The 23,305-nt window shown below is 37.7% G+C and overlaps 3 protein-coding genes across 4 annotated transcripts; 1 reads left to right on the top strand and 2 right to left on the bottom strand.

Annotated features, from left to right (window-relative positions):
* Positions 1 to 2,543: 2,543 nt before the first annotated feature.
* Positions 2,544 to 3,374, bottom strand: LOC138907179 (uncharacterized). Its single transcript, XM_070197521.1, has one exon. It carries the CDS (start codon positions 3,372 to 3,374, stop codon positions 2,544 to 2,546), a length of 831 nt encoding a protein of 276 aa, XP_070053622.1.
* Positions 3,375 to 8,863: 5,489 nt separating this feature from the next.
* On the top strand, positions 8,864 to 11,663 carry LOC104092867 (uncharacterized). The gene is made up of 7 exons (XM_009598549.4): positions 8,864 to 9,221; positions 9,382 to 9,481; positions 10,274 to 10,369; positions 10,481 to 10,533; positions 10,827 to 10,875; positions 11,141 to 11,188; positions 11,395 to 11,663. The coding sequence occupies exons 1-7, from the start codon at positions 8,947 to 8,949 to the stop codon at positions 11,485 to 11,487; spliced, it is 714 nt and encodes a 237-aa protein (XP_009596844.1). The 5' UTR covers positions 8,864 to 8,946; the 3' UTR covers positions 11,488 to 11,663.
* Positions 11,664 to 12,019: 356 nt separating this feature from the next.
* LOC104092866 (probable protein phosphatase 2C 2) lies at positions 12,020 to 15,939 on the bottom strand. 2 transcript variants are annotated; one of them, XM_009598548.3, is made up of 4 exons: positions 15,676 to 15,939; positions 13,620 to 13,793; positions 13,307 to 13,542; positions 12,020 to 12,863 (listed from the first exon to the last, which is right to left on the bottom strand). In XM_009598548.3, exons 1-4 carry the CDS (start codon positions 15,751 to 15,753, stop codon positions 12,293 to 12,295), a joined length of 1,059 nt encoding a protein of 352 aa, XP_009596843.1. In that variant the 5' UTR covers positions 15,754 to 15,939; the 3' UTR covers positions 12,020 to 12,292. The 2 variants fall into 2 exon arrangements, with proteins under 2 accessions (XP_009596843.1, XP_070043697.1); XM_070187596.1 differs by lacking the exon at positions 15,676 to 15,939 and adding an exon at positions 14,174 to 15,406.
* Between the last annotated feature and the right edge of the window lie 7,366 nt (positions 15,940 to 23,305).

Consider the following 23,305-nt stretch of genomic DNA (forward strand, 5'->3'; position numbering starts at 1 on the left):
AAGGAGTGGACTGCTCTAAAAATTTCAGCCGCAATAAGGTGATTATCCGCAGTGGTTGAATCTTGAAGGGTGAGAAGAACAGGACGTTGGTGTAGACTTAGTAACAGTTCAGTGTTGTATAAGCTTCGAAAATGATTAAGAATAATTTGACAAATGAATGAATGATGTTGTGGTCTAAAGTTCAATTGTCAACAGTGTCATGAAGTCCTAAAATTCAATTCTTTCGTCATCGATGAACTGTAGATATGTGAAAAAATTTCGTATTAACATCCCTATCCTGCAGATTTTGAACTCTAGATTTCAGAAATCTTCTTCATTTTGAACGTTGTCAGGCCTCTACTCCCAATTTCAGAGCTGAAAGGCTTACAATTCCTAAACCTATACAAAAAAATAGTTTTGGCATGGTATAGATGTATAGCTGGTATCGTACGACAGAGACTAGTCTTTAAACAATTCAATTGATTAACTTTCGCCTTTAAAAATAGTTTGATCATTTTTTTCTTTTATTATTCAAATGTAACCACCGAATTAACGGATATAAAATTTAAAAATTGATACTCCATCCGTTTCAATTTATGTGAACCCATTTGACTGGGCACGGAGTTTAAGAAAAGAGAGAAGACTTTTGAACTTGTGGTGTAAAATGAGGCACATATATTTTGTGGTTATAAATCATTGCATAAAGGTAAATTATTTTCAAATAGGGAGAGAAGTCATTCTTTTTGGCACGGACTAAAAAGGAAATAGGTTCACATAAATTGAAACGGAGGGAGTATAAATTTGTGCAAACGCCGATAGTTCGGATTATTTTCTACGCCGAAGTGGTCAAACAAAAAAGAAGACTGAAGACGCAGTGCACTCCAGTGTTTTAAAAGGCGTGGGCGTTAGGTGAGACGTTTTACATATGCCTCAATGAGGCGTAAGCCCCGAGGCACGTGTCGTAAGCCCCACAGGTATTTAATTTTTAATATTTTAATATAATTACAGTAAATATTTATAAATAGGTAAAATTTTGGAACAAAAAGGGTGACTAACCTGCAATTTGAACTTTGAACTTGCTGATACGAAGGAGAAAGGAGTTCTCTTTGTATTTACAAAAAAAAAAAAAAGACTATTCATTGCTTTTGGGGATAGTAGCAGACTAGCGGACAAGATAAAGAATTGGGAAAGACCATAAATTAGGGCTTCTATCAATAAAAAATATCTTGACTTTTAAATTTAATATTTCAGTTCCTTTTTAACACTTTTGAGTAATTATAAGCCGACTTTTGAGAATTTAGGTATTATATGAATGACTTATTCAATAAATTATATTTTAATTTGAAAAAGTCTTTAAGGCTTACGTCTCACTACAAAAACTCTCCCCAAATGTCAGAGCATACGCCCCGAATTGCTGGGCGTACGCCTCTTGAGGCTTTCGCTTCACACCATCGCCTCGGGACATTTTCGATGCGCCTCGCTCTAGGATTCGGCCCGAAAACGCCTTTTCAAACCCTGATCGACTCCCTATTTACCGGCTAATGTTATTAAGGGTGAATGGTAAATGGTAGTAAGTCATTTTTGGGCAAAAGATAGCGAAAAAAGGTAAAATGATGGCAAACTGACACGTGCCATTATTATCTCATCTGCAGCCTGCCAGTAAAGAATCGTAACAAACTGAAGCATATGGAACCACTCTCACGTCCTGCAATCCTATCGCGTACCACTCTCAAAATGCTCCCCGCTCACGTGCCACTACGTTCACGTTAAATAACAAATTCCCACTCTCCCGCGCTAACAATGGCGGACGTCAACCTCTTCTTCCCACTTTCATTCTCTACGGAATGAATTAATGTGTCGAGTAACTTTTTTTTTAGTAACACGTAATTATATTACATAATTAAACAGGAGCTAGGTTAAATAACTAAACAGGAGATAGGTTAAGGAAAACAAAGGCAGCGAAAGCCTGTGATTATTTTCTAATTACGACATTTTTTATTTAATTTAACATTATTAATCACATCAATATATAGCTGCATTATTAACTTCAACATTTATTGCATCCGAATTTGGAGTATCATATATGATGTATAGTAGCATGTGAATTTAACCTTTACTCCGTCACATTTATTGCAGCGAGTTAATCAATATGACATGCTACGATTTAAAGGTTAATTTCACCAAAAACACCAAATTAAACTTAATAGCACTAATCAACTCATGATTTCATACTGAGTCGACTACATGCAGGAATCCAACCAAAGTGAAAATTAACAAAGCGAATTACTACTAATCAACTCAAATCTTATTATTAACAGAAAAGGCAAAAGAAACTCACAGACAAGTGGAACAGCAGAAACAACAGAAAATAACACTACTACACTGAGTATCTCTTAGCACTAGAAAACGACTTCTCAGTTATTTTGAGTCTATACGAACAACAGAATAAGCAGACATAGCAAATGAAGTAAGCAGTAACTATATATAGTAGTAAGTAGGTAGCAGCAAGTTCTAAGATAACCTCTAACCTCCTGGAAATACAGTCACATATCTCTGCAACGCAATCAGAATTTCTTCTTCGTCTTACCCCTCTTCTTCTGTTTCTTATTCTTCATCAGGTACTTCTTAAACTCCTTCGGATACCACTTATCATCCAACATATCCAAAAGTTCAGAACCAATCATGAAACACAGATAGGGATCCACAGTAGCGTATTCCACCTTCTTCAGATCAAGCGTATCATTCCACCAGTGACTTCTCCAGCGGGAGAACCATTGAACCCTTTCATCAGGCCTGATCACGTCCCAGTGTTTCCCGAGAACGGTCTTAGCTAGACGATCTAGGTCATAATGGCCTAGATCCAAATCATCTCTCTTCATACCTTTCACGGCTAAAACATTGAGGTCCACAGGGTTAGCAAACTTGATGCCGTGGTCATCCTCAAGCCTCTTCATAACAGCGCGCATGTTCATTCCAACAGCAATAACCCTAGGGTTAGCGAAGAAAGCTATAAGAGCCTTAGGGATATGCTCGTAGTGAGGGTGCGGGAGGCGGTAAAGGAAGCAGTGAGAACCGATGCAAAGCTGGAGGAGGTGGTAAGGAGTTTTCTCGGGATTCGGATAACGACGAGTGTCGATGTCCCAGTGCGTGAGATCCGGATTGCGGTCGGCGCAGACTCCGACGAGAAGGCAACCGTGCTTGTTGTTAGCAGTGGACTTCTGGAGGTCCTGGAACCATTTGGTGGTGGTTTGGTAGCACTCAGAGAAGAGAGTGAGGATTCTGTGCTCACCGACGTAGACAGTGTAAGGATCGTAGTCCCACTCAAGGTCGTGGTACTCGTTGTTCGTCATTTTGTCTTCCTTCTTCATGTCAATCACAGAGATTTCCAGAGGCATTTTGGGATAAAACTTGCTCTGAAAGGAAAAACGTACAGAAAAAGAGAAGGATAGTGGGAGCAATCGAGAAGAGTGTGAGTACGGTGTGTGACTGTAGTATCAACAGCTATCAAGTAGGGGTATTTATAGGTGTTTTAAGGGGCAAATTCGGAATATTTTGAAAATTCTTTTGCTTGGGGGATACTCCTACTGATTTTATAACAATATATCGTCATTTACTCTTAATTTGCATTTTGACATATACCCCCTCCCATTGTATCCTTTTTCCAATTTGTTTAAAACTAACCCCTACTTAGGAAGTTATAGATACTGAGTCTTATATGAATATTAATAAAGTTTAATTACACACTGAAAATTTGATTAGTTGGAATTTTGTATCAAACCTTTGTCAGGAATTTTATCTAAAATATAATTAAGAAATAACGTCCTAATGCATAGTATAAGAAATCAAATGAGTTGGCCACATACTGCATCAGTACCATGTCACTATATCTTTCGTGGAAAACTTTTCACATATCCGACTCTCCGTATGGAATTTTTGTTCCTTGTGTACTAAACTTAATGGGAGTTTAGAACCATTTATGATTCTTTTGGACAAGTATGACGAAAATATGTGTTTAAAAAAATGAGTGACATTTCTATATATAGCGCTCTTTTAAAGAGCGTTATACTTTAACGGAGTGTGTTTAAAAAAAATGACATTTCTATATATAGCGCTCTTTTAAAGAGCGCTATACTTTAACGAAGTTTTGGCCGTTAAAGTATAGCGCTCTTTAAAATAGCGTTATATATATATATATAACGTCACTATAAACCGCACTATACAGGGCTGATAAGACAGCTATGCATAGCGCGCTATATAACCGCGCTATATATGCATAACGCAGTTATATACCGCGCTATACATAGATAAATAAACGGTCCCCCTCCTTCTTCTCCACATTCGAACCAGACGACACCCCCCCCCCCCCAAATTTTCTTCTAAAAAAATTGTAGTGGACTACACCCGTCACACAAAAGATAAGATTGTAGGTCCCACATCCTAGTCAAGCCTTCTATTATTGTGGTTTCCTCGTTTCGGGCTCAAATTTTCAATTCATCGACTTTCCAAAAAACATAAATCGAGATATTCTGATTTAATTTATGTCGAAACTCGTATAATAATGCATATTAGTTATTTTGAATGTGTTTCCATGTTGTTTTGTATTTATTTTTTTTTGCGATTAAACTACTATGTTATTTTTATCCAGACTAAGATATTAGTGTTTTGTGTTTGTTTTGTGATTAAAATGTATTTGTTATTTTTATCTAGTTTAAATTATTTATTTGCCTAAAGACTAGTGCCCTTTTAGCGTAGTAAAATGTAGAGCATTTTAGCGTAGAATCCTTGTAGTTTAAGTATCTTTTATACTGATAGATCAAACATAAACTCTGTCCAATTTACAAAAATTAATTATTTAATTTACAAAACAAACATACAAAAATTTGAAAATATTAAAATTGACACACATAAGAATTCAGGATAGCTTGGTGCTACTGGGCCTCAAATATCGAGCCTGGAACTCATAGGTATATACTATGTCCAATTAAATATGATAAAAATTAATTATTTAATTTACAAAATAAACATACAAAATTATGAAAATATTAAAATTGACACACATAAGAATTCAGGATAGCTTGGTGCTACTGGGTCTCAAATATCAAGCCTGGAACCCATAGGTATATATTCTGTCCAATTAAATATGATAAAAATTAATTATTTAATTTACAAAACAAACATACAAAATTATGAAAATATTAAAATTGACACATATAAGAATTCAGGATAGCTTGGTGCTACTGGGTCTCAAATATCGAGCTTCCATTCAACAACCGTCTCGGGGTTAAAGTGTTGCAGTGCGGCTAGAGTTGCAAATGACTTATCCCAGTTACCATATACAATTTCAAACGCACGTTTGTGCCTGAGAAATGCCTTTCTTTTGGTAATGGTATGGCCATATTCCTGGTGGACTGATGTAATGCACTCTTTGATTTTATACCTTATAGACGCTTCAAGATGTGGAATAAGGACAAGAGAAATCAAGTCAATATCCAAGTTGTAGTGATTCTCATTGAATGTGTCCATTTCACATCTGTGGGTGGGAATGTATTTACCCACTTGCCACAAACTTGTTTTCTTCTTGCTCGCACGCAACATCCAATGACAACCCCTAAACCATCTGCGGCAAACCGGAGTTGACTCCCATACCGTCATCTCACGATACTCTTTTACGTTGTGCATTTTTGCCTCCCTGCTTAGGCGCGCTTTATCAGGAAAAAATATGCCATTTGCCAGCACCGTTGGTCTAGAATCATCCCACATTGCTGTCCGAATTTTATCAAAATCCCTTGTGAGAGCATCCACATCCGGCATACTTGGCAAGTTATCAAGGTAGGGAATCTTCCTTGAATGAAATGATACTTGGGACTCGTACACTCTTGGTATAACGGGGGGTGGAACATACTCCCTCGTCAAATCAGGTTTTTCATTCTCTTCCTCCTCATCACCATCCTCACGAGGGAAGGGTGTGTCGTCTCCGAAATCATCGGCATTGTTGTCATAATCACTGTTCTCTTCCTCACTCTGTGCATCTGCCAGATCCCGATTTAATATGTCGTCTTCGGGCAATTGAGTGAGGACAGGTGGATCAACTTGCTCATTTTCACTGCACAAACAACAAAAAAATAAGCTACTGAAATTAATAAATACTTTCCATATAGTTGTATCACTTTACTTACAAGTCGTAACGTGTTGACATTCCTTGATGGACATTATCCTGTTGGTGATAACTCCCGGTTGGATCACCATGATCCAACACACCAGAACTACGCATATTCCAGCTGGACGTGGGTTCATAACTTGTAAAAGTCATATCTGGCCGGTCCCCCTTGTGGAATATATGAGTATTAATACAAATTCAATACAACAAAAATATACATCGTAACACTAAGAAAAATTGAAGTTTACCACTCGTCTTGTAGATTATGTAAAGCAGGAGAGAAATTATTTCCTCTCTCCTCATTCGCCAGTGGTGATAAGTTTAAATCAGGGTAAACTCTTTCATCCGGAACCTGTCCGGCAAAAACTGCTCCAGAATAACCACCCGATGACTGAGGGTTATCCCTACTATGCGCAACCTCATTATTGCGAACGTCTTCGACCTTGACGTACATTTCCAATATTTTTATCACAAGAAATTCCCGGTATTCATCCGGAGTCCACAAAAAATCCCTCAAAGTTTCATCATCGTCGATGTTAAACTCAGCGTAACAAGCAACCTCTTGCGGAGTGACGGAATACGGATATCTTCCGGTTACTTTAAGGTTCACCGAACGTTTCCTCACACTCATTTTATTATATAACAACGATACTAATCTATCGTACTCCATTATAAGTGGCAACTTAACATAACACTGTGAAGATAAACTATAGCTCACAGAGTTATTCGCCACCACAACCTCACCCCCCCCCCCCAAATATATTGAAACCCTTACTTTTCGCTTTTTAGACATTATAAAAAAATGCTTGAGAATTTAACAAGAAGAAAATTTGAACGAGAGTTAGGAATATTTTTGAATGGATTTTTGTAAAATCCTAACGCCTTTAAATAAGGCAATGCCTAGCTCGGTGGGCTGCATTTTTTTAGGTATGGCACTCTTTAAAAGAGCGCTATACCCATTTGAATTATTGTTATGTCAGTTAAACGCAGGAGACTTATTGGTGGGCCCACAAAACAGGTATAGCGCGGTTATATATCGCGCTATGAATAGCTGTATAGCGCGGTTTACAGTGGCATTATATATATATATATATATATATATATATATATATATATAACACTCTTTTAAAGAGCGTTATATATAAAAATGTCACTCTTTTTTTTAAACACACATTTCCGTCACACTTGTCCAAAAGAACCACAGATGGGTTCTGCACTCAACTTAATGGCTACTGTGAGGACTATTGAGTTTTTGTTTTTAAAAAAAATAATCAAATAGCGTAGAGAAAATCAAATCAAAGTGATGTAAAACTGATATGTACTATGGTACATTAATTTGATTTCTTTAGGCATTTAACAAGATTAATTGACAATATTTAATATAAATAGTTATTAGACGAATTTTCTTTTGACGAAAATCAGTTATATACCATTTGAAGCTCCAACTTCGCAAACGTTCACTGATATTAATTCTACTCTTCGAATGAGCAAAATTTTCATACCTTTTTGGATTCAAATCAATGTTTTAAAAGGCGGGGCAGGAGGCGAGGCGTTTTACCTCTGACGAGGCGAGGCGTATATAAGCCCTGAGACATGGGATATAAGTCCCACGGATCTTTAAATTTACTAATTTCAAGAATTATAAAGATAGTATAAAATAAAAAATAATTATAAAATTTATATTAGAATCACAAAATTATAACAAATAATTTATTTAAAATATTTATAAATTATAATTCAACTATGAATAATACGAAAAGTATGACATATATCATAATATGTAAATTAGCTGCAACGGCGTTACAACTCAAACATCAAAAGTAATGTATTCGATGCGAAATCTTATATGTATCTAATGAATCTTGAAAGAATTTCGATATTATAATTTGATATTTTTTTTAAAATACTCCTTTTATTTAATATGTTTTCTATTTGAAAGAGAATTTATATAAAACATAATTCACGATTTAAATATGACTCTCTAGCATCATTTGTTTTTAAATTTCAACAAGTTAATAAAGTGACACATCATTCACCATACTATACCATGATAACTAATTATTTATAAATAGTTACTAGCTAATACTGAGCTATTAAATTAATAAGTATTGTATCTCGTAAACGTGAAAAAAATAATATTTAGGAAAATAATTATAAATAAAATTATGGACTATTATATAATAAAGACATAACAAAAGTTAATAAAATAAATACTTTTAAGTGAAAGATTTATTTAAAATTTACTATCATAGCAGTCCTAGTGAATAACGTGCAATAATTTTTATTTTAATTATGACATAAAATACTCTCAACTTAATGATTTATGATTAAGAAAAAAGTAATTTTGAATAGTCAATGATTTATTAAGAAAATTTGAGAATTTATAATGTTAGTTACACACAATTGCAAAAAGTTCTATTAGACGAACCAAATACGCTGGCCGTTGGGCGTGTTCAAGACATAAACTCGACGATCAAGACGTAAGTCCACAGAACTAAACCTCACACATAAGCTCAGGATCATTTTACTAGTGATCCGCCCCCGGGCGAGCCCGAGACGAGTCACATTTTGCCTTTTAAAACAGTGATTCAAATATGTGATAAGAAAGGCACAAGTTAAAAGGTTAGCATAATACTGCCAAATCAAAAAAGGCGTCACATTATATCCTTTTCTTTTTCCTCGAAGTAATATCTGATTGGTTATAAAAATAAATAATTACGAAAAATGATATTCACTCTGTGCAGGATCCGTGGTGGTCCAAATCACAAATCAAGTGGCGTCCTATCTTTTCGTCCTCAACTCTCCGCCAAATGTCTGCAACCGCCGCCGTACCTACTTCTTCAACTACAATATCCATGTCCGCTGCTGCAACTTCTGCTTCCGCCGCCCATAAACTCAATCTCAATCACAATCAGCTCATTGTTTCTCTTAATGTCAAAAGAAAGTCAATTAGTGCATCATCTTCCTCTTTCATCAGCAGATACCCATTCGATTGCAACATTTCTGGATCCTTCCGGAAGATCTTTAATCCTTCTCCCATCAGAATTAGACCTCTTTCTCCTGTCATGGAATGGCAAGATTGCACGTAACTAAACGTCTTATTTCGTATCCAAATACTTATTGCTGTTGGCTCGATTTGTGATTTGCTTGCTAATTATGTGGTTGTGCAGTGTTATTTGGTCTATTTGCAATCCAATTGTGAGAATTTTATGCTTTAGTTAACTTTGATTTTTTGATGAATGCAGAGTCAAAATGGAAGTAGATGTGCCCATTTCAGTTGCTTATAAGTGCTATTCTGACCGTCAGGCCATTCCTCAGTGGATGCCTTTTATTTCATCTGTAAAGGTACGCCGATGCCCTGTTATCTTATCTATTGGGCAATTGAGCTGCTTATAAAGCCACAGCCATTAAAATGATATCAATTATATTACCTTGTCTCTGCAATTCATTCGCTAAGACTGCACGAATGTTTGCTTTAAGTGTAGTCTTTTCTGGTTGGTTTCGCATATGATATATTATTACAATAATACTCTCTGCTCATTTTATTTATATGACCCCTTGTAGAATTTAAGTACCATTGGCGGACTAGTAATTGTGGAAGAAAATGTTAAAAGTAATGATTTAAAAGTGCTAAAGTAATATAGTTAGAAATTAGTCTGCTAGAGAAAACATTATTCGAAGTCTAAAATTAAGTGAATTAAAATTCTGAATATTATTAGGGGAATGATGTTAAACATTTGGAAGACTTCTAAAATGGAAAGAGTGACATACATTGAATGGAAGAAACATAACCTTCTCTCTTATAATTTCTTCCCACGATGTTATTAAGTATTTTGCTCATATTGCTGGGTAGTGTACTGGTGCCCTGTGCCCTGAATTACTTCTCGTTGTCGTCTATCTCGTCATCTGTCTCTCACTGCATGCTTCACTTAATGAATAATGAGTATTCATTAGCGGATTTTTGGTCTGCACTTTGGGTATGTAAAAATCATTCACCAAAAAAAATTGGAGTAAGATGTATTGACAATTTAGGGCGTCTACACTCTAGTTCTTGATCGTTTGAGACATCCACTGCACAGCTCATCTCACCTTCTGAATATCATTCTAAGGGAATTTGATGTTAGATTCTCTTGCCAGATTTTGGAGGATAAGCCTGACTTATCAAGATGGTCGCTGAAGTATAAAGCTTTTGGGCAGGATATCGAGTATTCGTGGCTTGCTCGAAATATGCAGGTAAAATCCCCCTTCAGTAAGCACTTCCCTGATTATGTTCCTTTGATTCTAAACCTCAGCTTTCATGCAGAATATGGTATTGCTACTCATCATTTTTATTCTGTTTTACAGCCTACCCCAAACCAGAAGATCCATTGGAGATCTCTGGAGGGCCTTCCTAACAGGTAGTCAGAATGTATCCTAGTTTCTTTTGGTTGATAAATAAACAACACATGTAACTAGGAAATGTATCGTTATACTCAAAGTAATAAAGATTTATTTGCTTCTATCAGACCAATAAACCATAGATAAATCCATGTAAGGTTGCTTCTGTAGTGGTGGCAGAATATTTCTGGTCTGAAATCTGAGTGAGGCAGCATAATGTTTTCTGATCAATACTATGAACAAAAGATTATTCATTCTCAGTATATTCAAAATAGTCATCAGTTTTATGATGAATTCCTTATTCAAAATGCAGGGGAGCTGTGCGATTTTTCCCCAAAGGCCCATCGGCTTGCGTCATAGAAGTGAGCATTTTACTTAAACATAACATCCTTGTCCTTTTCCTTTAGACCTCAACTTATCTTTAAAAAACATTAATTTCTAGAACAAATACTTGCACGATATTTTTGGAAGATTCATATGCAGAAAGGGGCAGAAAACGTTTTGCAACTTTTTGTCTCCTAGATTTTTGTAGGCAACCATATAAATTTGAGAATGTGGCGACAGAAATTTCTAGATCCTTTTGGTCTTTGGCTGCTGAAAATTGACTTGTGCTTCTCCTTTTTTCAGCTAACAGTTTCATATGAAGTGCCTCAACTGTTGGTTCCAGTGGCATCAGTAAGCACTCTTAACTCCTATCTTTGAAGTTGTACTTCACATTAGTTTTTTCCTAATAGTATGCAATCGTTTCAACCTTGCTTGGGCAGTTATTGCCGAGTGTATACAAAATTTTCAAGAATAATGACCCTGCTGATTTATTATGATTGAAAGTACGATTTCGAAGTTTCACCAGATCTTACTGCTGCACTTCTCCTATTATCCAGGCATTGCAACCATTTCTTGAAAACCTGCTGGGACGAGGGTTGGAACGCTTTGCAACGTTTGCTAAGAGCTACTCAGCTGACACGCCTAAATGATGTGTAAACTGAATTCACGACCAGTAATGGCTTTTCGTCCCTCACTTTTTATGTTGGGGGAAGAAGCACATGGGAATTAAAAAAGAATTATACAATCATGCGGGATTTAAATGTACAAAAGATGAATTCTATATTCTTACATATTTGAATATACAACCATTGTGAAATTAACTGTATTTTTGAGAAATATGCCCTTTACGTAAATGCTGCACCTATTTCAGCTGGTTCAAGTACTGCTGTACTGGCATGCCTAGAGTCAAGACCCATTGGGTGTGCCCAGTTGAAAGGCTTCATAACTTGGAGAGTATGTCGTTGCCAACTTATTATATATCAGGAGAAGCAACACAATTAGTTCCTTTATTTATATTTTTTTTGAAATCATGGAGGAGGAACACAATTAGTTCTTCAATGAGAATTGCGAAGAGAAGGTAGAGTAGGAATAATATCAGTTTGTTGATTAACAAGAGCTGCAAAATGAAGGTGTTATCTGCTCCGCGTCCTACTTTTAATCAATTTGTGCCAGCACCATCCATTCAGGAGAGGTTTGTTGCACTCTAGTTACTATAACGAGTAAATAGTACAAGCGTTACTATGTACAACCAATAGAATGAGTTACATAAAGAGGGCCATACGTTAACAATGGCCATAATAAACTAAAAATCAACATAGCTCCCTAGTAACCAACCAATTCTATGTACACACATACCCACCGAATACAACAGGAAGAAAAGAGAAGACCCCTACCAAAACTTTGGCTGCTTTTATTCTGCCCAAATGAGGCAGCTGCAAACAGCCTGCACCGCCATCAACGGCTCCCGTTGTTGTCTAACCAGCTTTGTAAGGCATACAAGGCTTCTGCAGAGAAGCTGCAGCTCCTTAATGTTCTTTGACGCATAGGTGATACATCTGGATGATCAGGGGAAGTAAAGCAAACAATAACTACAGTAAGATTGTCAAATGTATTGAGCCGCAGGGCCTCCGTGACAAGGTCCTTAGCGCACTGTTCAGGATCATCGTGCCGTCTTAACCCTCTACGCACTATACTAACTGCTTGTTGACTAGACATGACATCCCATATCCCGTCACAACCAATTATAAGGAATTCATCATCTTCTGTCAGAACAATTTGTCGAAATTCTGGCTCTGCAATCAGAGGAGAGGCAGAGCCACTAGGCAGCTTCATGTCCCAGTCCCCCAAGGCCCTGGTCACTGATAGTATACCATTCAGATAGCCATCATCAATAAATCCACCCAACTCTTCAACACGCTTCCTCTCTGCTGCATAACTTGGTCTATGGTCTTGAGACATGTCAATTGCCTCCCCCTTACGGCAAAGGACTGCACGGCAGTCTCCTGCATTTGCCACCATTAAAAGCCTAAAATGCAAAAAGTATCATTTAGAAAACAAGTATACAAATACATGCATAAAGCTCTGCAAACTTTTCATCGAACGATCAAGTCAACTATAATGTCCGCTCCCTTACACTCTCCAGCAACCAAGTTGCTGTATAATCAACATTTACGGTTCAAAACTTGGTGAAGCAAAGTTTTGCAGATACACTGAACATTTTTCCCTCTCTCATTCATCAATCGGCCTCCTTAGGTAAGGAGTCAGTAACTCATGACTTCTACTTGGATAGCTGGACAATTTAATACCATTAGCTTTGCAAGGAGTGTCAAACATAAAGTTGAGCACAAGGCTCAGAAGGAGAGACAAAAAGCATCATATTCGTAGCTGCACGTGTGAGTACGCCATAACCATTTTTCTACTGGAAGGAAAGCTCGCAAATAGGTGCATCTCAATGAGTCATGACCTTACCTTCCCAATACAAGTGCTGTCAGTGCAGTGGTTCCAGTAGAACTGCTAACATTGCACGCGTCAGCTAAAGCAAGGTCAGCCAGAAGAAACCCTTTCCTAAGAGAGCTCTCCACCCCTTCTAGAAATGCATCATCAACTTCTGAAGTTTGTGGGAAGTTGGTGTCTTTGAAGAATAATCTGAGTACATTTTTTCTTACATAAGCTGCAGCTTCCGGTCCTCCATGGCCATCAAATACCTATAAAACTAGATATTAGAAATGCGTTGCCTTGAAAATGTATAGGGAAAAAAGACATGCAAAAATCTAACAGTTACCCCATAGAAAGCACTGGGCTTCGGAAACCCCATGAGTGACCCAAGACGTGCAGATAGATCGTCTATCCTTATATGCTCGTCTTCCATGAACCTACGAGGGCCAGTATCAGAAAAGCTACCTGAGCGAATGCTAGGAACGAATTGCAATATTGTTGTCTCTGGGGATTTAACATCCTGAAAGAAAGGTCTGTTAGACTAAATCTCAGACACCACCAAGAAAAAGAAAACCTGACACCAATTGTATATATTTTGGCAGGAAATGATGTTGAACATTGAACAAAAGGCACATCAGCTGACCGTATCCAATTTGGATTAAAAAGAGCCCCAAAAATGGAGGGGTTTTGCACATGAATTGTTGTATTATCATAAAGTTAATAACTTATGATAAAAGATACTTAACTGGTAAACATTGTCTTTTCTTGCAAGTGAGAGGTGACTGAACAATTATGTAGCATGATTGGTTAAATATTTTTAATGATAACAGTTTATGATGTTCTCTTTTGTACTGTCTTGCAGTACCTTCTTGGTACTAGTTAAATAAAAGTTATCTTTACCTTATCAAAAGAAGAAAATGAAAAACTTTATGATACTTGTGCTTTTGAAAATCAATCATTGGTCCCAAACACCTGAAATCTCAAACTTTTCAAAGTGTTTGTCAACCTAGATAGAAGATTAAAATGTCTTGGCATGAGCATTAACCAAATGTTGAAAAGGAACAGAAAAGAATCACAAAATTAGGAGAAAAAGCCTCAATTTTCATTAAGTTTTCCAACTTCTTCAAAACCAGCAGCTCTGGTTGCCACTAAGTGAATGAGCTAATCCTGGATCACATTTTGGTTCGTGAAACCGGAAAAATTTTGGATTTCCCTGCCAAATTTAGAACCACCACTTTACCACAACCCACATCAGACAAGAAACTCAGTCTATTTGGTTGGGAGGACTCAACTAGTTCTCAACTATTCAGACTGCCCTAGCAACTAAATGCTTTAATGAGTACTACGCAAAAGCAAATTATGCTCTGTATGTCTAGTCTACATTGGTCAATGCTCTATTTCGAACATATAGTAAGCGCTCACAATGTGGCTGGGTAAACACGCACCTAGAGATTGGTCGTAAATGTAAAAAAAGGATGCATCTTCTCCAACCACTAAGAGATATTATATGCTGTCCATATAAGTGGGACACTCCAGAGTTTTATGTTTATTATTTTTGCTGAGCATCACCGTTACAATGTTACTTAATTAACTATACTTAGCAATAGCCGATAACTATAAAGCCCTCAAGCTCAACAATAAGCACTTTGCAGAATGACTCCACCTGACTAGTGGCTCCCTCAAGCATACCTTAAACTTTTTCCCTCAGATCGCCACTGATCATTGCACCTACTCTGGCAACCATAAAACTCTCAACATAAACAATAAGAACTTTGCAGAAAATTTCCTTCTTCTGATTAGGATTCTCTATTCAAATATACCGTAAAACATTTTCTACACTTTTAATGATACTCGTTCAATATATGAGTTCCCATAGCTAATTATAATTGACAAAACTCTAAACTGGATAAAGCCAACACCCTAAAATATGACTATCACAGCGTTCATGCCTAGAACATCAATCCATTGTGACACAGCAAATAAGTAGATAAGTTAAGAAACGCTAAAAGTCATATGTTTGTTTGATTAGTTCCTCGCAATTGTGGCAAAACGATGTAACATAATAAATGAGGAAATATACCAAAGTTTTTATCGGTGACAAAGGTTATTGTATCTTTTTCTTTTCTCAGCTCAAAGATTAAATCAAGATCTATGGCACGCAATTGGACATATCTGGCGTTGCCCTAATTTTCCAAGGATGAGGAACCTAAAGATACTAAAACAAAATATGAAGATCCATAAAACACACACAACAGCAGAAAACAATTCAATCAATCAACTATGTCAAAATCCCAAAGTAATTAATTTCTGGTATATGAAATCTATTCCGCTTAATTTAGCTCATTTTATTCTAAGAAGGCAACTAAACAAAAAAAGAAAGGAAAAGAAAAGAAAAAACTGACCAAATCAGAACAGCAGGAGATATCCAACACAGGGATGGTGTGTTGAACTGGAACCATAACCTCAGCTTCAGCTCCCATGTTTAATTAGCAGACAATAACAAAAGAGACTCTAGATTGCGTTGATCCTGTTGTGAATAATTAGCAGAAAATGCGTTGAATAATTTTGCAGGTGTCTAAAGATTTTTCTTTTTGTTTCAAAAGACTCTAGGACTTTCTTTAGAATTCAGTTGTGGAGCAAGCAAAACCAAAACTCTGATAAGCTGGACTTCAACTGTTGTATATAAAAAAAAATGTAAAATCCTCCGTGTGGGAACCAGCTGTTAGCTGTAAAAACTAAATCGTCGTAGGGAAGGTGGACGCGTGTACTGTTGCAGCCAAATGGTTTTCTCAAGTAGGGTTAATGACTTTCGAATCATTTACAACGTTAAAATTAAGAAAATATATTTTTTAGATTTTTTTTATGTAAAAGATGGATATGTTTACTTGTGTAAAAAGAGAAATAGGATCATATAATTAAAAATAAATTTGTAATAATTCACAAAACCATTTGAACACCGATTTATATGACACCACATCTATGTTACATGAAATTTGATTTAACATTGTAATTTTTTTGTCATTAGGTAAAAAAAAGTTATCTTATTTTCCTTTTAACTTTAGAAAATTTGAACTTTAATTTTAATTCAACTTAACTTTAAAAATTAGTGAAATTAACTCCGGAGGAACGAAAAATATCAAAAAATTTAAGATGGAGGGAGTATTGTATGGGCGAAAAACTTCATGTCACGCATTTAACATGGTCAATGAAGATAAAGGCCTTTGGAGGCTGTGACGCGTCGACACTATGACGTATCAATCTCACCCCAAAATGCCGAGGTCATAATAAGAAAGAAAATTATCGTTGATGTCGAGGTAGCCTAATAAAAGATGAGGGTGAGGATGAGCATCTGACCTCGGCACGCGGTAACAACTAGTATAAAGATTTAGATTCCTTAGAAAATATTCTAGCGAATATTACTTTCTGTTGTACTATCTAGGGTTTTGTTGCCTATGTACCCTTATGAATAGGAAGAGATGTAGTTCTAGAAGGGGATCGAACATTTTGTAAAGAACAACATTGACATTCTTTGTGAAGATTCTCTCTTTATTGAATATATACAAAGTTTACCTTTATACTCATTTTCCTCTATCTTTCTCTCCCGGTCCAAGAAGAATTAGAATATTCAATTGCTTATCATCATTGTCAGAAAGCTCAGTGGAAAATCTCACCCTTGTTAGTGAACCTTGTTTTATTTATTACTTAAATGTCATTTATTGCTATCTTTGACGTTCTTAGGCCATTATTGCTCTAAGACATTCTTATATAGCAGCACACATCTAATACTCTTCATATAAATACTAGATCTGCTACTTGGATATTAATATTGACTTGGATTAAATCTTTTTCTCTGTAAATCTAATTGTATAAAAACCTAGATCTAAATTTTGGGTTATACAATGTGGCGCTGTCTGTGGAGACTTCTTAGTCAAACTATTATTTTTTATTAAGATCTACAATTTTCGTGACTTACTAACCTAATCTGCTGTAGAGTATCCTTTTTCTCTGTACAAACAAGGATTCCATGGTAGGTAACTAAGAAAAGGTGACAAGGGCAACGGACAACGTCCCGCTTAACTATGGGTGTCATCGATGAAGGATATGAAACTCAAGATGAGGAGGTATTCCCTACGACATCCCCCAGGTTAGGGAAGTTGCCAGCACCCTTCTGTATCACAACCAAATCAAATGGAAAGAGGCTTCCACGTCTGCGGGAGATGAAGCACCACCCGCCATGAAAATCTCCTCGAAGTTTGGCTAACCGACACTTTGGTCAGCATAATAAGCAAGCAAGCCCCATGCACAACCGTGAAAACCACAAGGATCCACGCAACACAGCGTAGGAACGAACGAGACGACTAAACCAAACCCTCTTACTTCAGGTAACACTCATATAATTATTGACATTGCAGGTGACAACGTCCTCGCCTCCATGTTAAAGAGAATGAAGGAAATAAAAAACGAGAACAAGGATCTCAAGTAACAAATAAAGGAGCACCAAGAACGGGTAGACAAGATATCAGGTGTCCCCAAATTGTTGCCAAAGAGAGACGCCGATAAGTTCGTAGAACAGCCATACAGGGAAGAAGTGGCTGCTCATGCCATACCGAAAACTTTCAAGATGCCCTCGTACCTCCGAATGCGACAGAACAACTAATCTCGAGGACCATGTGACCTACTATGTCACCGCCGTGAAAGACGACGACCTTACTAAAAAGTAGGTGTCCTCCATCTTATTGAAAAAAATTTAGCGAAACCCTCACAGGGGGAAGGGGGCATTGATATGGTATTCGCAGTTGCCAATCTACTCCATAGAAACATACGATGAGATGGCGAACAAGTTTGTGACGGTGCATGTCGGGGCTAAGAAAGCAGAAACAAGGGTGAATGATATCTTCGCCATCAGACAATCCCCAGGGGAAAGACTGAGGGATTTTTTAGCCCGATTCAACAAGGTAAGGATGACCTTACCAAATGTCTCAAAAGGAATGGCCATGGCAACCTTCTAAAATGGGCTGAACAAAGAAGACTCAAAGGAGACCAGAAAGCTGCCGAGTCAATTGATGAAGTACCCATCGGCTACCTAGGACGAGATCCATAATGCCTACAGTGTCAAGGTCAAGGCAGACGTTGAAGACCTCAATGGGCCAACCTGATGACTCAACTCAGTACAATCCGAACCTAGGAGGGAATGCAGGGACAACGCAAGGAAATACCCTACGATACCGCGATCAAATAGATATTGGCATTAGCCTTATATCAGGGCACTCATTCCCCAACTTCCGCCGCAAAGACGTCCCTTCTAGGCCGAGATCAGACATCCTTAGAAACGATCGAGGTGTGCCCCTACTACTTTCTATACATAAATTTTGTATGTCACCTACAGAGGCGGTCTACGCACTTGAGAAGCTCGGAACAAAGGTGAAGTGGCCACCAAAGATGAGGTCCGACTCAAGCACCAGAAAGTCTGACGCATTCTATGAGCTCCACCAAGACCGTGGACACAAAATGAAAGACTGCCACGCTCTAAGATTAGAGATGGCAAACTTGCTACAACAAGGACACCTCAAAGATTTACTCAGCGACAAAGGCAAGAACACTTTAGCAAGGGGTTAAGAATGCCCAGGCCCACCAAAGTCACCTTCGCTCGCTCGCACTATCAATATGATTATTGGTGGCAGTGACGACGCCTCCATCAACGACATCAAGTTCACCGCCACTCACAAACTTAAGAGATCAAAAAAGTATCATCTTCGATGAGTCAGATGCTGACAGTTTGACTTTCCCTCATAACGATGTACTTGTCATTACTTTAGGAATTCTTGATACTGATGTTAGGATAATTATGGCAGACGATAGAAGCGGAGCATGCATCATTCATCCTTGAATCATCGTATAGATGCGACTTGAGGATAAGATAGTGTCGTGCTGCATTACACTAACCGATTTTAACAATGCAGTTGAATGAACTTCGGGTGAGATCACACTCCCCGTCCTCACCGGTGGGGTGACGTTGGAGACCACGTTCCACATAATGGATTAGAACACAACATAAAATGCCATTGTACGATGACCATGGATACACCCATGAGAGCAGTCCCCTCTAGCCTATAACAAGTGATCAAGTTCCCGACACCCTAGGAATATTCACCATACGAGGGGAACCGTACATCCCGGGAATGATATCAGATTGCCTTAGATGATACGACAATCCAACAAAAGAAAGAAAAATAAAAAGAAGCATAGTAATCAGCAAGGTCAAGGCCCTTGCAGGTCGAAGCCAGGGACACCATTAAGGACCCAAAAATGGTCGAAGCTGTAGGATCGACCCTAAAGGACCTCGATCCCATCCGACTAGATCACAACGACCTCAGCTAAAAGGCTTACATTGGCTGCAAACTCCAAGACCCGGGTAAATTTAGTCAATTCCTAATAGCTAACGCAGATTTGTTTGCCCTTAGCAATGTAGATATGCCCGGCATCCCCAAAGAGATAGCCACACACAAGATAAACGTCGACCCTTACTACCCTTAATAAGGCAGGTCTGACGAAAGTTCAACCCCACCATCAACGAGGCAGTTCACGAGGAAGTAGAGAAACTATTGGCTAATGACTCTATAAGGGAGCCGAAGTGCCCCAAGTGGATTGCCAACATGGTAATGGTCAAAACGAGGAACGAGAACTAGAGGATGTGCGTAGACTTCATCGATCTGAACAAAGCCTGCCCAAAAGATTCATTCTCATTGCTACACATCGACCAGCTCATCGACGCAACATCAGGACATGAGCTGCTAAGTTTTCTAGACTCTTACTCAAGCTACAATCAGATACTCATGGAAGAAGACGACCAAGAGAAAACCACATTCATCACTCATAGGGGAATGTACTGCTACAGAGTCATGTCATTTGGGTTGAAGAATGCGGGAGCTACCTATCAAAGGCTGGTCACGAGGATGCTCATGTCACGACCCAAAACGATAGGCCGTGACGGGCACCCGGTGCCTTACTCAACCGAGTACCAATGTAGCATATCTTTCTTATCGTACTGTCGTTGGTAACTGGGCCAATATGGCCACAACTCGTAACGTATAACTATAAGTGGGAAAGCACTGTATCAATGAACCATCTTTCTTAAAACATGAATACATATAGGCCTTCAAGGCCTCTGACATACTGTACAATATGAACCATTATCTACAAAGCCTCTAAGAGTATTTGAGATCAAATGGGACAGGGTACCGGCCTACCCATAAGTCTGTAGCAAAATTCGGATACGATGACTCATAGACTCGGCTACACTCCGAATGAGGTGGATTCTTACCGTTCCTTCACTGAATGCTAACCTCGTCTACTATGAGGGCTCGTCAAACTGATTGTCTATACCTGCAGGCATGAATGCAGCATCCCCAGGCAAACAAGGACGTCAGTACAAATAATGTACCGAGTATGTAAGAAATGAAAATCAGTAAATAATAGACATGAGAGAAACATGGAGTAAAAGACTCGACATGTAAGTCTGGATAACTCTGTAAATCATGAAACACTTATAGTGTCATGCATATGCGTATTAATGTCATGTCGTGCATAGGTACATGCGTTCATAACATCATCAAGCCTCTGAGGGCATCCCATCATATTATCTCGGCCACTGTGGGCAAAATCATCAACGTATACCAGCTGATTAGGTGGTGGTGCGTATATAACGCCATAACCTTTTTCCAGATCCCACATACATATATATACATATATACGCGTATATAACACCATCTGGTCATGGGTCAATGTACATGTATAAATGCATGAAATGCATAAGAATTACATTAATAAGATTTCTCGGAATGTCATAAAAATAATATGCCTGTCGGATAAACTTTATCAAATACGTATTTTTCTGAGACCCATGAACAGAAGATATAATAATAATTCATATGGTGAATCAAGAATATAGACACCCCTAATATTTTTATGAATAGAGTCATTTATGGAAGTTGCGTATTTTGCTCGTTTCATTTGTATCATTTGGACCATGCCAAAAGAAAGAAGGGATAGCCTTAACATACCTGAGTCAATTCTCTTGAGAAAGATTACACCGTATTTCCTTAATACTGCAAAATCTCACGTTAATTAAGGTGCTCTAAAATCTCGGATTTTTGAAGTGTTGAAGACGCTATGGAATATCATACTTTGAATTCCTAAAGAGCCTTGAAATCTCACGTTTTTAAGAATGGAGATGTGATTCTCATGTCTTTAAGACATATAATGGTTCTTCTTTTTCTAAAATGATATATGACTCACGTTATAATACTCGCCCACTTTTCACATCTCTAATCTTGCCACAAATATTAATGACTTAAGAGTCATACATGGGGATGGAGGGGTGCTGCCACGTGGGGGGAGGGTTAGTCTTATCCAACCATTCCTTAATTAAATAGTTAACTTCCCATTAACCAATTACCCACATAATTAAGAATTATCTTAAATTACTTCAAATACTACTCACTTGACACACTTTATGTACCCTACTATCATGATCATGTGGTACCTTGTATGGCACTAATTTATAAATACCGGATATTGTAGCTCGGATCGCATTTTATCCCAAATCGATAACCTTCAATGAAACTCATTTTCTTCGACTCACTTACCCTCTCACCTTCACGAATTTACTTATCACTTGTTTGAAGTAGTACAATACTTATAATCCCAAAATAATCTCATTCCCGAACTTACGTCGATTAACTTACGATGAAATTTTAACGTACAAAAATACGGGATGTAACATCTCATTTCCGAGCTTTTATCAATTTATTTATGGCGTACTTTCACGTACGAAAATATGGGGTGTAACGTCATTCCCCTCTTTGGAACATTTGTCCTCGAATGTTGACTGATGCACCTATCATTCTCATAACCCATAGCTCTTGCGAATACTTTAGTACTCCTCTTGTCATCTAGGCAACTGTTCTGTGATTGAATCCTAAACGCCAGGGCATTCCCCCCCTTAGGCCTCTTTCTCACACCACGACTCGTGGTCGGAATCATTCCAATCTTGTAACTGTTGCTATCTTTTATCATGCAGCTTGTACGACTCTGACTTTGTAAGTACGCCTATGCGACTCTTCTTTCCTTTTTCCTCCAGCTTTTAGCCAATCCCTAGGCCTAATTTTGCGAACATATACAAAGCTTAATAAGATGTCCATCTGGGCATCTATAGGTACAATGGAGTTCTTCACTCGATACTTTGTTGAACTTACGAATATTGTTATATCTTATTTTATAGATCCGGTTATCCATTTGTATGCCTTTACTGCATCTAGGTAGGTCATACTATACCATAACTCTTACTTCGATTTATCGTTACTGAGGTCTGCTACCAAACTCCAGGTTACTCTTTCATTGCTTATCATATATGTATAAATCTAAGTCATTTAATGCTTCCTCATTACTGTTCATCTTACGAATGACGACCTACTCTCATCTCATATTTTGTAACCCTTATCCATCCATTGTTGATTCACCTCAATATTGATCTACACTCTACCACTGATAACTTGAAATCTCTTACGTAATCACTAGGGCTCACGTTGTATTGAGGATCATTTGAAGTGATTTTCCTAATCCACCTGGGGGCGATACAATGCTATATTTCCATAATCTTATTTCATAGCATCCCAATGTGATTTACCTTACGTGGACAATCGAAGGCTCGCACGTCATCCTTCATCTATCACAATTATACCTTCATTATACTACCAGGACAACATTCCATCTCTTCTAATGATACTAGTCTTAGACTCATTTGAGTTCATTCAGACTATACTGAGCTTTCTATAACTTAGAGAAACCATCAACTCTCTTGTTTTCATGGGCTTAATCCTGAGGAATTATCCATTCTCATCACCTTCCCACTCGCCCTTTCTTATCCTTACTCTTGTCTTCCTAAAACCCTGTCGTTTTACCATACAATAGCTTGCGACCTAACCTACACATATCTATTTATATTACTCGCAACCTTTCAACTTGCTAGCATCA

This window comes from Nicotiana tomentosiformis, chromosome 1 (genome assembly GCF_000390325.3).
Source record: "Nicotiana tomentosiformis chromosome 1, ASM39032v3, whole genome shotgun sequence".
In the NCBI taxonomy this organism is placed as follows: domain Eukaryota; kingdom Viridiplantae; phylum Streptophyta; class Magnoliopsida; order Solanales; family Solanaceae; genus Nicotiana; species Nicotiana tomentosiformis.